Source organism: Mastomys coucha, unplaced genomic scaffold (assembly GCF_008632895.1).
Source record: "Mastomys coucha isolate ucsf_1 unplaced genomic scaffold, UCSF_Mcou_1 pScaffold20, whole genome shotgun sequence".
Taxonomy (NCBI): Eukaryota; Metazoa; Chordata; class Mammalia; order Rodentia; family Muridae; genus Mastomys; species Mastomys coucha.
In genome coordinates, this window is record NW_022196903.1 from 106532282 (window position 1) to 106548433 (window position 16152).

At 48.8% G+C, this 16152-nt stretch overlaps 1 protein-coding gene across 8 annotated transcripts; it reads right to left on the reverse strand.

Annotated features, from left to right (window-relative positions):
* Positions 1 to 4393: 4393 nt before the first annotated feature.
* Positions 4394 to 16022, reverse strand: Tada3 (transcriptional adaptor 3). 8 transcript variants are annotated; one of them, XM_031382899.1, is made up of 11 exons: positions 15627 to 16022; positions 15453 to 15510; positions 15043 to 15096; positions 13990 to 14214; positions 12776 to 13026; positions 12543 to 12648; positions 10135 to 10276; positions 9951 to 10054; positions 8776 to 8885; positions 8101 to 8286; positions 4394 to 4945 (listed from the first exon to the last, which is right to left on the reverse strand). In XM_031382899.1, the coding sequence occupies exons 3-11, from the start codon at positions 15046 to 15048 to the stop codon at positions 4753 to 4755; spliced, it is 1323 nt and encodes a 440-aa protein (XP_031238759.1). In that variant the 5' UTR covers positions 15049 to 15096; positions 15453 to 15510; positions 15627 to 16022; the 3' UTR covers positions 4394 to 4752. The 8 variants fall into 8 exon arrangements, with proteins under 8 accessions (XP_031238759.1, XP_031238761.1, XP_031238764.1 ...); XM_031382901.1 differs by lacking the exon at positions 15453 to 15510 and having other exon boundaries at positions 15816 to 16022; XM_031382904.1 differs by lacking the exon at positions 15043 to 15096 and having other exon boundaries at positions 15816 to 16022.
* Between the last annotated feature and the right edge of the window lie 130 nt (positions 16023 to 16152).

The following is a 16152-nucleotide window of genomic DNA, read 5'->3' on the forward strand; positions in this document are numbered from 1 at the left end:
TGCAAATAACCACAGAGACCAGAAGAGGGCCTGGAATCCCACTGGAACTGGAGTTACAGCCCATTGTGAGTGTCCATGTAGGTACTAGGAATTGAACCTGGGTCCTCTCAAAGAGCCTCCGGTGCTCTTAACCACTGAGCCATCTTACCGGTCCCTAGGGACTTCTTTGAAAACCATCAGCCTGGAGAATACAGGCTGCACCAGTTCTGGTCTCTCCCAGCCTGCTGCTAACCTACTTTGCCTACATTCCCCTCCCCTCCACACACCCAGGCTCCAGTTAAGCTGAAGTTCTCACTTCTCTCTAAGCAGGCCAGCTGCTCACACCTCTGCATCCTGTTGTTCCTTTGTCTGGAATGTCATCTTTTACCCAGCCACTCCCTGTGTTGTCCCCGAAGCCCCTCTTAGCCCTCTGAGCTGCTTTTGAGTCACACTCTGCCCCAAGGCCCTGGCAGCTTGCTCACACTCCTCTGTATCTTATCTTCTCACCTGCCTTTCCATGGCCTGTCCATCATCTTCCTGTCACAGGAGCCTTAGTCACTTGTACCTCTGGAAGCAGCTGTGGAGTAAGGAAGCAGAAGTGTGGCTGAGGAAGTAGAGCCAGAGATGGAGTCAGTGGTACCCAGACAGCACATCATACTGCAGGCCATTTGTGCCTGCCTCTCTCTGTGGAGTCTGGAGCCCCAGGGCAGAAGGCAACCTTACCTGCTGACCGAAGTTCCATGGAAGCCCCGCATGCGTTCTTTCAGGAGCTGGCTGCCTGGGGACCCACTGTTGCACAGCCTCGTCTCTCTGCTCTCACAGAGGCTTCTGGGACTCTGGAAAACACTCTTGAGTGGCAGGTGTACCCCTTCTAAGGACAAGCAAGATACAATACACTTTTGTCCAATTAGTCACAATGTTGAATAGCTTCAAGTCAAAATTGGTCAGTGCTGGAACTTATCCCTCCTCTTCCTAGGAGACCCATTTTCCTCCAAATCCCACAAAGGAGGCTTGATTTGACACCAGTGACAAAGGACATAGCTGTCAGGACTGTTCAGAGGTAAGGCTGGAGATGTAGCTCAGTAGAGTGCTTGCCTACCAATCACAAAGCCCTGGGCTCCTCCCACCCCCACACAGCATAAACTAGGCCTGGTGGTACATGCCTGACATCCCAACATTTGGAAGAGGCAGGAGGATCAAATGCTCTCATGTTCATCCTGTGAGTGGGCTGGAGACCAGACTGGGATCCATGAAACTCTGCCTTAAAAGAAAACCAAACTGGGCTGGAGAGATGTCTCACAGTCAGGAGAACTTGCTGCTCCAGACAGCACAGAGTTCAGTTCCCGGCATCCATGTCAGACCACTCATGGCCCCTTATAATTTTATCTCCAGAGGATCTGATGCCCTCCTCTGGCCTAACTGGGAACTAAACTCATGTGCACAGACACATATTTACATACTATTTAAAATTCTAAATATGAAATAATAAAAAAAATGAAGCAATAACAAAAGAGCTGTCTGGGGGCAGTACTGGGAACAGTAGCTGCTCACGCCAAGGCTGCAGACCCTCAGAAGGTGTCACATCTCTGTGAGCCTTGCTGTCCTCTGTAATCCTGCACAGAAATACTTAGCTGGAAGTAGGTGGTTTGCAAGGATCAGGGTCTGTGCTAGAGGACCCAGCCCCAACCCGGCCTCTTTGATGGTATAATAAACTCGCACAACTCTTCCTTGAAAGTGAAGGAACCAGGTCTTGTCAGTTCTGTACCGTGTCTGCCTTCCTCCTCTCATGCTTCTACCCAGCTTGGGGGCCTTGGATCTCACCTCCTTCACAAGACTGTCTATTCCTGGAATTCTCCACCCATGCCGCCTACCGAACTTATGGATAGGCTTAATGGCTATGGAAGCGAGTGGTCAGAGTAAGAGGATCGTCCGCAAGGCTGCCATGTTTGGCTGCACAAACTGGGCTCTGCCTGAGGGGAAGAGGTGCCATTCACACAGGCTGTCACTGGGACAGGGAGCCCCACTGAAGTATAGAACAAAGGACTGCCTCCAAGTCACGTGGCCAGGTCGGTGTCCTGGCTCAGCCACTTAAACCAAGCAGGGTGTGTAAACCTCCTGAGCCTCTGCTTCCTCATCTGTAAGGGTGGGATGCTGTTGGCACTCTACAGTATGCTCAAACAAGGTCAGACAAGCAGCTGGTGCCTAGCTAGTAACTTCTGAGTACTTAATTTCCTCATTATTGTTAGAGTTACTGTCTTTATTTCATGTGTGGGTGTTTTGTTTTGTTTTTTTTCCTGAAAAGATATGAACAGTCTGGGGACCATGAGTCATTACTTGTCCCTGCATCTAGAAGCAGGCAGAGAGCCTGATGTCATTCCCTCGGGCCCTTCCTCCATCTTTCTGTTTGTCCAAATATACTGATTAGTGTATTTTATTTACAAATTTTACAAATTAGTATATTTTTATTTACAAATGACAAAACTCCCAAACAACCTAGCTTAAGCTAACTGAAGCCTTTATAGGCTGTTATAACTAGGGAGTCTGTGTCGGGGAGGTCATATGGCTGTGGGTGTGCCTGGATCCAGGACTCCATCTGCACCTGAGTTGGGGTCCTACTCAGGGAGTCTCCACAGGGCAGGAAAGCGGGTCACTCTTTCCCTTCTGCTTTTCCTCCTCTCCCTTCTCTTCCCTTTCCTTTCTGTTTGTGACAGAGACAGGGCCTGATGTGGTAGATGCTAATACTCTTAAGCTTGATGTCCAGCCTCCACAGTGCTGGTATTATAGGCTGCACCATCATGCTCAACTCCAGTTGTTACATTTTTGAGAGACAAGGTCTCAAGCAACTCACTCAGGCTGTCCTTGAACATGCTAAGTAGCTGAGGCTTTCCTTGAACTTCTGACCTCCTTCTCTCTACTTCCCAAGGGCTGACAATGTGGACTCATGCAACCAGTCTAAACCCCAAAGAACAATTTTAAGGAAGGCCTAAGTGACCCAGGTTGAGTCACATGGCCATTTTTGGACCAATCATTATGAAAGGCCAAGCTGGGGTAACATGCCCATCCTATCTTGACAGTGACATTCCCGAAATGGAGAGATGCAACTTTCCTTCTTGTTTTGTTTTTTTGGTTTTTCGAGACAGGGCTCTGTGTAGCCCTGGCTGTCCTGGAACTCACTCTGTAGGCCAGGCTGGTCTTGAACTCAGAAATCTGCCTGCCTCTGCCTCCCAAGTGCTGGGATTAAAGGTGTGCACCACCACTGCCCAGCTACCTATGTTTTTTTAAAGACAGGGTCTCACTATATAGCCTACGCAGGCCTTGAACCTGCAGCCTTCCTACCTCAGCTTCTGAGTGTTGGGATTACAGGCTTTTGCCACTACATCTCTCTTTATGACTCAGTTCAAAGGTCATTGCCTCTCCTTTCTGGTAGCAGATTGCCTACGCCCTCCGACAACCAAAGGCTGGGGAGAACTCAGAGAGCAGAGTACACTCTGTGTGCATTCCTTGGGCTGGCTCCCATCCAGGCTATGATACAATGTTGGTAGTCCACCCTGCATTTGTTTTGTTATCTGCTCAGATCCTGGTTCTGCCTCAACTGTGGGTAGACCTTTGTGGGGCTGCATGGTTGGAACTCTGAGTAGGTCAGGTATCACCATACCTCAGGTCTATAATCCCAGCAGATAGAAGGCTGAACAAACCAAGAGAATTGCCAAGTTTAGAGCCAGCCAGGAGCCCTGACTCAAAACAAAACTACTAAAATGAGATCCACGTAGACTAGTGGTTCTGAACCTAATGATGCGGCCCTTCAATACAGTTCCTTATATACTGGACATCCCCAACCAGAAAATTATTTTTGTGGCTCCTTCATAACTGTAATTTTGCTACTGTTATGGATCACGATGTAGATATCTGCTAAGTGACTCCTAGGAAAGGGTTATTTTAGTCCCAAAGGGGTCACGGCCCACAGGTTGAGAACCACTGTAGTATCAATACCTTAACCCCAGAGATTGTGCTAGAAGTGCGTATGAGAGCCCTAATTTGGGCTTAGATACAACACACAGAGACATCTGGGACAAGGCTTGTTACTCTTTTGGGAGGCCATAATCAGCTAGCTTTAGGTTCTCTTCAGTGACAGACCCTGCCTGCCACCCACAGCTGAAGAGACACACCCCAGTGATAGCTGGCACTGAAAAAACACCTGAAGGAGCAGGTACTTGGTGGCCCTGTGCAGTAGCTCTGGATGCAATCCTGCCCTAGGAAACCAGGAACCTAACCTCCTACTACCAGCACCCTCAGAAATTAGTGCTCAGAAATAAATATCTCGGGTGAGTGGCCACAGCAGAGACATCAAGCATGGCCTCCTAAACCCTTTTACCTGCCTGTTCTTCCTACCCCACAAATAATAGATACTCAAAACTTGTGGGTGGTTTTTTAATAACTTTTTTTTTAAAAAACAAAAAACAAAACACAGCAGTCACTTTATTCTTAAGTTTGTACTTTACAAAACCCCAAGGAAGAAGTCCCTGAGGGAGAGGTGTGGAGAAGGTAAGAGGGAAAGGGGACGAGGAACAAGCCTGCTCATCTGGGGCATCAGGCAGATGCTAGGTCCAGGCAAGCGCAGTTAAGGCCTTGCATACTGGCTGCACAAAGCTCAGCTGAGTGGCCTGAGAGTGTTTCAGCCCTGAGACTGTTGTCATTTGATAGGCAGCCTCTGGCCAAGGCTTCAAAGGAAGTGGACTCCTGCCAGGCCAGGGAGATGGCCAGCAGCAGGTAAGGCTACCCGTCTAGGAGCTTCAGGATGCTCTCCCGCTCCTTCAGGGTCTTCCAGGCCTGGTCCTTCTCCTTCTTTGTAGGGGTGCGCTTCTTCTGCCGGGCAGCCATGATCTTGCGGAAGGCATCCATGACCTCATTGTCTGCCATGCGGACTCGCTGCCTTAGCTCCTGCCGGCTCACCTCCTCCTTTGCCAACCTGTGGGGACCACGTGTCATAGTTAACCCATCTCCAGAGTGTGTTTCTTCCTTTTTTCCAGACTGAGCCTCCTCATAATCCCAGTGGGGACTGTTGGCCTGCTTCAATAGTGGCCAATGTGTTAATAGATGTAACTATTGACCGGGAACTGTAAGGCATTATTTAAGTGCTCTAAAAATGTAAAGTTAATGCTGCTTATAGAGGGTCGAGCATGTGGGAGCACAGGAAGATCTCTACCTTCCTATCAATTTTGCTGTGAACCTAAAACTACTCTAAAAAAAAAAAAAAAATCTTTTTTTTTTCTTTTTTGAGATAGTTTTAAACTGTAGCCCAGGCTGACCTGGAAATTACTCTAAAACCACCTCTGTCCCTAAACAATCCTTTTGCCTCTACCTCTCAATTGCTAAAACTGTAGGTGTGAACCTCTGTCCCTAGCTTAAAAACATAAAACCTAGAAACCAGGCACAGTGACACACACCTTTAATCCCATCACTCCAGAGGTTAGGAGAAGCAGATCTCTGGAGTTTCCGGCCAGCCTGGTCTATAGACCAAGTTTTAGGACAGCTAGGGCTACAGCCAGGGCTGCAGAGAAACACTGTCTCAAAAGACCAAAAATCAAAAACAAATACACAAAACAAAAAACCCCACCCAAACAGAAAACCCCAGGAGCTGGAGAGATAGCTCATCAGTTAAGCTCATCGGTAAGACCCAGGTTTGTGTTCCCAGCACTCACGTGCTGGCTAAACACTATCTCTAGTTCTAGTTCCAGAGGATTCAATGTCCTTTGTAGGTACCAGGCCCACACATGGGGTACAAACATACTTACAGGCAAAACACCTACACACATTAAAAAAAAAAAAACATAAACATATACACATGTGCATATAGCTAATTCTTACAACAATCTTGCAAAGGAAAAGATAGTATTTCCATGTTATAATAGTGAGCATGGGTGAACAAAAGATCTGGAACAAACAGCTTCAAGCTTCCAGCCCCCTCTCTCCCTGCATTAACCCTTCAACATGTTAGAATCACAGGTATGCACATGGAGCTACAACTTGCTTTTAAAAGGTCTATCTTCAAAGGTGGTCTGCCTGCTGGGCATGGATCTGACTTAGTTTCACTGATGGTGGGGCTGAAGGTATCCAAGAAAGGAGTCCTCCTTGCTGCTTAGGCCTCGAGTGCCCTGCTCACAGCACTGCAGCCAAAGCCCAGCAGTGCCCATGGCTGAGCTGCAGTTTTTGGAGACCCACAAGCCATTCCTCACCTTGCTCCTCATTTCTATAGCTACACCACACTGTTCTTCCCATTTGTCCCTAACTGCCCTGCCCTTCACATTGGTAGCTTTCTGCTTGCCCTTGAAAAGGAATATGAGGGGCTGGAGAGATGGCTCAGTGGTTAAGAGCACTGACCGCTCTTCCAGAGGTCCTGAGTTCAATTCCCAGCAACTACATGGGATCTGATGCCCTCTTTTGGTGTGTCTGAAGACAGCTACAGTGTACTCATATAAATAACATAAATAAATAAATCTTTAAAAAAGAAATAAAGAAATAAAGGAAGAAAAGAAAAAAGGAATATGAATTCCTTTGGACTAGCCTTGCCTCAAATCTCAGCTCAGCTGTTGATTGGATGTGACTTTCAACAAGGCTCCACTTCACTGGCTTTCATCCCTCATCTGGTAAATAGAGAAACTACCAATCACTGCCTGAGTTGTCTTTCAAATGAAAGAAGGTACACAAGACTCTGGCACACAGTGGGCACTAAGCACACATTGGTTTCTTTATTCTCAGATGCCCTCAAAGCCCACCAGCTGCCTCTCCTTTAAATGGTGTATCTCCTTCAACCACCTAAGCAAACAGGAGCTGTTTCTCCTTCTTTCTAGCCCTACTGGCACATTACAGAGACCATAAGAGCTGGTGAGGTAAGTGAGTGAGCCCTGCTGTCGCGGCTCTGTGGAGCTGCACCACAGGTCTGCCTGTCAGGGGTGAGGAGCCCTACTTATGCTCTGACAGAAGGGCAGCTCCTGCCGATGTCCTTCACATGTCACCTATACCTTGTCATCAGTACTGGGAGAGTTGAATGTGAGGTGATATAAAATGAACTGCAACTGGTTCTCTAAAAAACAAGTGTGGGTGACTAGCCAATCAAAATCACAGGTGGCCAGCAACCCCAGCAATTCATCTGTTTGAGAATGCTGGTATTTATCTTCTCCAATTTTCTCTATGGTGTTTTATGTGTACCTGTACATGTGTGTGGATGCATATGAAGGCTAGAGGTTGATACTAGATGTCTCTATCATGCTTCACCTTATTTATTTTTACTATAATCTGTCTGTCTGTCTGTCTGTCTGTCTATTAGCAGTCAGCAGTCATACATGCTATGGTGTGCATGTGGAGGCCAGAAGACAACTTGCAGGAGCTGGCTTCCTTTCTCTAACATCTGGATCCTAAGGACTGAACTTGGTGGCAAGGGCCTTCACCCACTGAGCAATCTTTCTGGCCCTCTGCCTTCTTTTGTGAGACAGATCTTTCACTGGGATCTTAGGCAGGCCTAGTCAGCTAGGCTGTCTAGTCAGCAAGCTCTGGGGATCCACCTGCTCATGCCCATCCAAGCAATGGGATTAGAGATGTGCTATGCTATGGAGCACTCTTATGTGGGAGCCGAAAACTGAACTCAAGAGGTTGGCCTTGGTGGCAAGCATTTCCCCAGTGAGCTCTCTTCCCAGTGCTTCTGTGGTATTTTGATTAAATAATACCATAAAGAAAAACAAAGCACACATAAAAAGACAAAATCAGATGCCATGTGAGCCAACACTATGAATGTTACCAAACTATACTTAATGGAATCAGGGCTGGCAATGGCTCAGTGGCTTATCGTATTGCTCTTGCAGAGGACTGGAGTTCAGTTCCCAGCACCCACGCTGGGCAGTATAGCAAACACCTGTAACTCCAGCTACTGGGCATCCTGCCACCACAGACACCTGCACTCGCACACACAAACCCACACACACATGATTAAAATGAAATAAATCTAAAAGTGGAATCAAATCCATCCGTCTGTCCATTGTGGGTGCTAGAGTTGCACCCCTGGACTTAGGATCCATCTGAGACACAACCTAGGGAGCAAGACCACTCCGAGGCGCGGGCATCACTCACCTCAGCAGGTCGTGCTTCTTGGTGCGGTTGTGTGCACTGAGTGCCTTCAGCTCAGCCTGCCGTTTGCGCAGCTCAGCAAGGACTTCATCCTCTGAGTCCTCGGCAGGCCGGTCCTCTGACTCCAGCAGGCCCTGGGCAATGAGCTCCTCCTTGATGCGGCTCTCCAGGGACTTGGTATGTGGCACACTGCAGACAAGGCAGGCACCTGAGCTCTGAGGGCCGCTGCCCCTCAGAGGACCCTCGTACTTCCTTTCACCTAGTGAAATCACTATAGACACACATGTTCCAGGCCTTGTGCTGTGTTGCAAATTGTGAGTTGCAATCTTTTACAGTATATATTCCCCAATTTTATTTTTTTTAACTATATGTAACATAAGTATATTTTGAATACACATAGGCTCACTCCTTCTCCATTTGGTATTCTACTGTTTTCACTATTTCATGGCACAACATAATGATTAACAGCTCCAAGTTCTTCCTCATGTAGTCTTGGCACTTAGCCAATGATATCTTCAGGTGGGCACTTAGCTGATCTCCAGGAGGAGCAGAGCTAGGGGATCAAGACTGGACAAAGCCTGCGCCCAGAAATGAGGCCAGCACTCCCTCGTGAGACCTCTGTGCTTGGCCTTTCTGCTAACAAAGACACGTCTCGCCCCAGGAAGGGACAGCACTCACCTGAAAGGCTTGTTCTGATTGCGGGGGGAGGTGCTCGCTCCATCTGCCCCTGATTCTTTCCCAGACATGTCAGGAATAGGAGAATCCTCCATAGGGGAAATAATATTTTCCTGAAGAGAAGAGGGAAGTTAGGAGGAAAGCGCTATAGCAGTCCCATCTCTCTGCTCCGCTCTGACAGACACAGAGAGGCTTGTCAGGCTAGACAGCAACGTCTGCCGACTCTTTCATCCACCTGTGTTAAAAAGCTTTCTCCAAAGCTTTGATCATTCCTTTGGGGTTCTAGAAATTCCTTTTTTGGGAGAGGAGGTATCTATATAAAAAGAGGGAGATACAGAGCAACAGTGACAGACTAGCTCAGGCTGGGAAGCTCCCCGGCACTGTGGGAGTATAGTGAGGCAGGGGAGATAGCCAACACAGCGCTTTCCCCCACAACAGCTGAGCTGCACTACGTTTCCCAGGCACCCCTGCAGTCAGAGGCACCATCATATCCAGAAGGCTTCCTTAGCACACTCCTCCTCACTCAGCTCCTGAGCGCCTGGTGCAGTAACAATGCCCAGGGACCTCGGTCAGGATGAAAAGCCAGACAAGCTGGGGTCTCTGTGGGGCTAAGCCAGACTTCCCTACCTCAGTTTACCCCAGACTGCTCTCTGAAACAAGAACTATTGTGTTAGAGCCAAAAGAGGACACCAAGGCTCAAGGATGTTAACATGGAAGCCCCAATCGAGGCTTGAGTCCTGCCTTCACTTATTAGCTGCTGGTCTTAAGAAAAAGCTCCATTTTCTGGACCTCAGGTTCCTCACAGGCACACGCTCCAGTCAGAGGAGGCTCGGGATCCCCTTACCCAAGGCTTGGCAAAGGCATTGAGGAAGCCGAGTGTGATGGCTTACACCTAGTGTTATTCCGGCACTTGGGAGGTTGAGGCAGGAGAATGACTAAAAGTTCTAGTCCATAGTTTGACTCTGTCTCAAAAAGCAAAATAGCAATAAAATGCACCCGTGTGTGTGTGAGTGCATGCATGCGTGCGTGCGTGCCTGTGTGTGTGTGTGTGTGTGTGTGTAACCAGGTTGCACCTGAGCTCAGAGCCTCCTCCCACCTCTGTCTCCCAAGTGCTGCTGGGATTACAAGCATATGCCACCATGCCTAGCTTGTGGTTCCCAGTCGAATGGCCTGCTCACCTCCACTAGGGCCTGCAGCAGGCGCTGTGTCAGGGCACCAAAGGGACACCCGTCTTCTGGCTGTTCATGCTGGGCCTCAGACTTCTTCAGCAGGGCATCTACATCTGGACAGGGAGAACAGCAGGAGGCCTGAAGCTCTGGGATCTCAGACCTAGGCCTGGGGCTCGAGGAGGCTGAGGCTTACCTTTTGTGTCCAGTTCCGTCAGCGGTCCTATGAGACCTTTCTTCTTGTCAGCCACAGCTGCTGCCCGAGCCCCGTCCTTCTGCTCCTCTAGCAGATCCTCCTGGGCCCAGCGTTGGGAGTAGTGTTTTCCTAGTGGGGGAATCTGCAGCAAAGAGGTCAGTCAGCTCTAAGAGGTAAACACTGGCCACCTGAGACTAGAGTGTAGGAGGCTTTCCTGGTGTGGGACTCGGTCAGGAAGCATCCATTCATTCCTTTCTTTCCTCACTGATCTGTTGCCCAAGTCCTTCGCCCAAGGCCAAGGCTGGTGCCACAAAAGGCAAACAAGTACAATCTCTACACACACTCTAGTAAGAGAAACAGGTATAGAAAGAATGGAAACAGCTGGGCGTGCCCTCTCCGCACTGGAGGCTGACTAGGATGATCAGGATGCTGAGCCTGGGCTGAGCCCCTGTCGTCTCAAATAAACAAACAAGAACCAAAAATCAAAATACACCTAGAAGTTGATATGCATTATCAAGATATAAAATATAAGCCAGGCACAATGGCACACACCTTTAGTCCCAGTAGTCAGGAGGCAGACAAACAAACAAACCCAAAACCCACAACCACCACTACCAACAACAAAAAGATACAAGGTATAAAATACTGTGTCTGTGGAGCCTCTCCGTCAGAGGTAATTCCTCTAAAGAGAACCTGGGCACAAAGCAGGGATAAGAAGAAATTATTTTATTTTTTTTTATTTATTTTTGGTCTTTTCGAGACAGGGTTTCTCTGTGTAGCCCTGGCTGTCCTGGAACTCACTCTATAGACCAGGCTGACCTCAAACTCAGAAATCTGCCTGCCTCTGCCTCCCAAATGCTGGGACTAAAGGTGTGCGCCACCACTGCCTGGCAGAGATTATTTTATGTTGTTTAAACTTACTACTGTCAAAATGGATTGCCCTTTCTCCACTTCTTTCAGGCATGGTTTTGATATAGGACAAGTTGACTCATGAGATTACAGGTGGTAGCCATACTTTTGGTCAGGACTGAGTCTGGGGCCTTGTCCGTGCTAAGAAGTTGCTCCACCACTGAGCAATATTCCTAACTCCATCTCCAGCCTCAGATAAATGGTTTTCAAATTCAGGTTACTATACTTAAAGCAGCCCAGGGACCATGGAGGCACCAAGTGAGACCATGTCCTTTACTCTTCTTGGGGAAAGGACCTCAAACTTGCCTCAGCCTCTTGAGTGCAACAGGGGTGAGCGACTGGGCTGGGCCTAGCTCCCCCTTTCTGCTGGAGAGTGTGCAGAGGTATCTCTGTGGCCTTGAAAAGTGAGGTAGTCTGTCAGGCTAAGAAGAGCTTGTGTGTAGACCCTGGTGTGAGGCCAGGGGGAGGGAACATGTCTGGTGCCACTGATAAATGCAGCAGAAAAGAGAGATGTGGCCAAGGACAACTGGAGAGGAGAACTGGGGTGTCACCAAGCACTGGAACACTTGGACTCCAACCTGTAGCAAACAGGAGTCAGGGAGGGGAGCCCTAGAAGCAGGCCTGTGTCATGGGCACACCTGAGATGGCAGGTGTCCTGTGGTGGAGTCCCTGCCTCACAAGTTTGTCTCCTTTCTTTTATGGAGCATCTTTTATTCTTAAGATCACGACACTAACTTACTGGGGACAGATCTCAGCTAGTGGAGCGCAGAAAGCCCTGGCTTCTAAATCAGGACTGCACCAGCTGGGCATGGTGGGACCTACCTGTAATCCCAGCACTAGGGAGTCAGAGGAAGAAGGTCAGAAGCTCAGGGTCATTGTTAGCTAACAAAGTTCAAGGCTAGCCTGGGATAAATGAAGTCTAGTCTCAAACAAAAACAAAAACAAAAAAACAACTTTTAAGCCAGGTATAGTGATATGTTTGTGGTCCCAGACACCTGGGGATCTGAGGGGCTGAGAGAGGACAATGGTTGAGTCCAGGGGTTCAAGGTCAGCCTGGGCACCATAGCAAGTTCTAGCATTTCAGAAAACAGGAACTTAACTTTTATAGTTAAAGAAAGTATCACCGAGCAGTGGTAGCGCATGCCTTTAATCCCAGCACTTGGGAGGCAGAGGCAGGCGGATTTCTGAGTTCGAGGCCAGCCTGGTCTACAGAGGACAGCCAAGGCTACACAGAGAAACCCTGTCTTGAAAAAAAAAAGGAGAGGGACAAGGAGGAGAAGGAGAAGAAGAAAGTATGGCCCAAATATAAAAGCAAGGAGTGTTCAGAGGCTCTTTGGAGAAAGGCTAGAGGATGGAGAAAGCTGAGCCTCACTGTCTGCAGGGGCAACGGAGCAGGAAGAGGCTGGGAAGAAGGAAAGTAGATGATGCTGGCTTTGCTGCCCAGGACTCGCAGGCACCTCTGAACCCTCTTGTACTGACTATAAGGCTCAGGTTTCTACCTTATAATGTTCAGCTTCATCTTCTGGGGGCTTCAGGAGCTCCTCTAATGTTCGTACCTCCTCATTGGTGATGTCGGCACAATAGGGCTCCACAGAGGCCCAGAACCTACAGGGAGAAGCAGACCCAGAGTGGGTGAGGTACTCCTCCAGCCTTAGCCCCGGGGCCTTCCAAGACTCCACTGCAAGTCACTAGAGCCCCCAGTTGCTCCCTGCTACATGCTTGGGCTCAGGACCTGTTGGGAGCATCATTCTTGGGGATCCGAGGCACATCAATTGGGTCATCAGTGAATTCATATTCCTGGATCTTGGGTTGAACATTTTTGGATTTGGGCCGTCCTGGGCCAGGGCCTGGCCCATGTCCTGTCTTCCCTTCCAGTTTCTGCTTCTTGGGCTTCCCATGTTTGGGGGGAGCGCCAAGCTCATGGTCTCGACCTAGCTTCAGGAATCGCCGGTCGCCTTTCTTATCCTGCCAGTCAGTAAGGATCTGAAACACACAAAGACAACTCCTGAGGAGGAGAGAGGAGACAGGGCACTTCTTTCCCTGCCATGGATAACTGAGATCTAGAATCTGAGATTTTTTTTTAAAGATTTGTTTATTATTATAGCTAAGTATACTATAGCTTCAGACCTCATTACAGGTGGTTATGAGCCACTATGTGGTTGCTGGGATTTGAATGCAGGACCTTTAGAAGAGCAGTCGGTGCTCTTACCTGCTTAAGCCATCTACCAGCCTGAATCTGAGGTTACTAAGCAAACTACTCCTATTTCAAAAATCCCCTGTTCTTCTCTGTGATTTTCTCACATGAATTTAACTGCAGGTCTACATTCTGATTTACTGCTGCCACCTAAGCTAGTCACAAACGGTTTGGCAGGAAGACTAACAAAATAAAAATAAAAAAAAGGTTATGTTCAAGGGCATGGCAGTCCTGCAGAAATACACTGCTGCTAGTTTTTCAGTGGTTGTGAACAAGACTCCCAGCTAAGCCGGGTGGTGGTGGTGGTGCACGCCTTTAATCCCAGCATTTGGGAGGCAAAGGCAGGCGGATTTCTGAGTTTGAGGCCAGCCTGGTCTACAGAGTGAGTTCCAGGACAGCCAAGGCTACACAGAGAAACCAAAAAAAAAAAAACAAAAAAAAAAGACTCCCTGCTAACCTTCATTTCAAACACCAACCCACCTTCCCTGTCTATGCAACTGACTGTATCACGGTGCACCTCAGAAACCTCCCAAGTAACTTCAGAGACCACAGGTGGGCAGTGTCCATCTTCTGAGGTACAGTTGGATGGCATCCTTGGCTGTTGGTATCTGCACTGAGAACTATTCTGTCATGACTTCCGTGTGGGTCTCTCTTTCCATCCCTCCCTTAGCCTCAGCAGATGGAGAGAACCTAATGATCCATCCCATAACTTGACATAATGTCTCTAGTGATGTCCCCTGATGGAGAATCACCTGGGTTTCAGCTTCTAGTACACGCAGTCGTCGGCTTGCAGATGACAGCAGGGTCTCGAGCTCCAGCTGCAGGGTATCCAACTCCTCAATACCAATGCCATCGTCCTCAGAACGGGCCAGCACTGCCGTGTATCGGGGACAGACCTTCAGGTGGTCCACAGACTTGAAGTCGTGAAATTGCAGTGGGCAGTCCTTCAGCTCACTCATGGCCCAGGAGGTGGGACCCTGTAAAATTAGAGCGGAGAAGGCCATTGGACAGGAGACAAAGTAGCATGGGGAGAGAGACCCAAAAAAGAAACCAGGTTTTAGTACCCTTATAGATAAGGATGGAGGCAAAGCTCCTGTTTACAGAGCCCTGACTGTACACCAAGCTAGGCTTACTTTACTGAATTATGCATATAACCTTAAAAAGAGGGCCTTTTCCCATGTTTTTCTTTCATTCATTCATTCATTCATGAGACAGAGTTTCTCTGTGTAACAACTCTGGTTGGCCTGGAACTCACTGTATAGATCAGGCTGGCCTTGAACTCAGAGACCTGGTTTCTTTCTTTTGACAAAGAAAGGAAAAAGACTCCAAAAGAGTATGCGCACATACTTAGCTAGACTCCTAACTGCAATTTATTGTCTTTTTTGTTTTAGTAGCACTGAAGGGCCTAACACATCTCCAGACCCCACCTCACCCCCATTTTGGGGGGGAGACAAAATCTCATTATGTAGCCTGATACTCATTCACTACATAGATCAGGATGGTCTCAAATTCATAGAGCCCCCCCCCAACCTCCACCCCAGAAAGCACCTGCTTCTACTCAACAGAGTGCTGGGATAAAGGTATGCACTCAAACTAGCTACGTAGCCAAGGATTTGTTTCCACCTCCCAAGAGATGGAATTTGAGACATGTACCACACCTGATTTATACAGCGCTTGTTCATTCTAGGCACAAATTCTCCAAACTGAATTACGTTACAGTTACATCCAACCCCCCTTTCATGAATTCCAGGCTTTGAACTTATGATCCGCCTGCTTTAGCCTCCCAAATAGCTAGGTGTACAAACCTGCATGATTAGGCCGGCCTCCTAGTTGCAATTTGAACCACAGTAGTCTTGAATCTGCAGCATTAAGGGAGAGGAGATACTAGTGTGCCCTGTCTTCCTGTGTCCTGTTTCCCAACGTTGGGCCGTTTCTAGCATTCTATCTTACAGGGTTCTCCCAGGCTCTCCTTGCCTCACTCGATTCCACCTTTGCACCTTCTGTGTCCCTAGCTAGTTTGGAACACAGGCTGGTCAGGTGGACAGAAGTAAGTTCCAGCCCATTATCTTATGTGTCTTTCTAAACATGTTATTTAACCTGAATCTCCGTTTTTGATTTTGTTTTTTTTTGTTTTCCAGGACAAAAGATGATGCCTCAGTCTATTTCCCCATTAAAAAGTATGAATCTGTAAAATGGGGGCATCGAGAGTACCTACCTCCCTGGAATGCTCTGAGGATTAAGAGGTGATGCTCGTCAAGTGCCCAGTTCAGTGCCTGGCACAGAAGTGGGACTGCTTAATGGCTGGCTCCACCTGTGTGTCGCCCCAAGATCCCGCCTCCAGGGTCCTCGTCCTCTAGGGAGCCCCTAACACAACCCCCGCCTCTCCTACCTCCTCTCTGCGGCCTCCTACAGGCCCTGGGCCGCAGAAGGGGGCGGGGAGTTCTAGGCGATCGGAGCAAATTGCTCCGGAACAGGCTATGGGCGGGCCCCCTGCAGTTGACGCGAGGGCGGGGACACGGCCAGCCCACAGTGGCCTGTAGGGGTGGGGGGTGGGGGATGGGGGTCTAAGGCCACCTACGGATCTCCGGGAAGTGGAAAGTTAGGCCTGAGGAGTCCCGGGCTAGGAAGCAGCCCGGGGCCGGGGCGGGGCTCAGAGCCCAAATCTCAAGGGACTGGCTACCCGGCCGAACCCTACGGTTGCTAATGGGAGGAGCCCGGAGAGGATAGGGGAGCACCACCGGAAGAAACGTCCGGCTTCTCCGGTTTGGCCTGCCCTAATTTGGTGCCCAACCTGAGGTCGGGCTGTACTATTGTCACACGGGGGAGACTACAACCAAAGCGAAAAGCACTAAAGGCGCTGGCAGAATATGCGTGGAGATCCAAGGGGTCTCGACCACTCTTGTGTCCCGAAAGGT

Bases quoted from the DNA above. Each gene is read 5' to 3' on its own strand.
- Tada3 (XM_031382901.1), bottom strand. The intron at 12,649-12,775 runs GTCCTGAGCCCA...TTCTCCCTGTAG, and splicing joins AAGAATGATGCTCCCAACAG to GTTCTGGGCCTCTGTGGAGC. The intron at 10,277-12,542 runs GTAGAAACCTGA...TCTTTGCTGCAG, and splicing joins ATGAAGCTGAACATTATAAG to ATTCCCCCACTAGGAAAACA.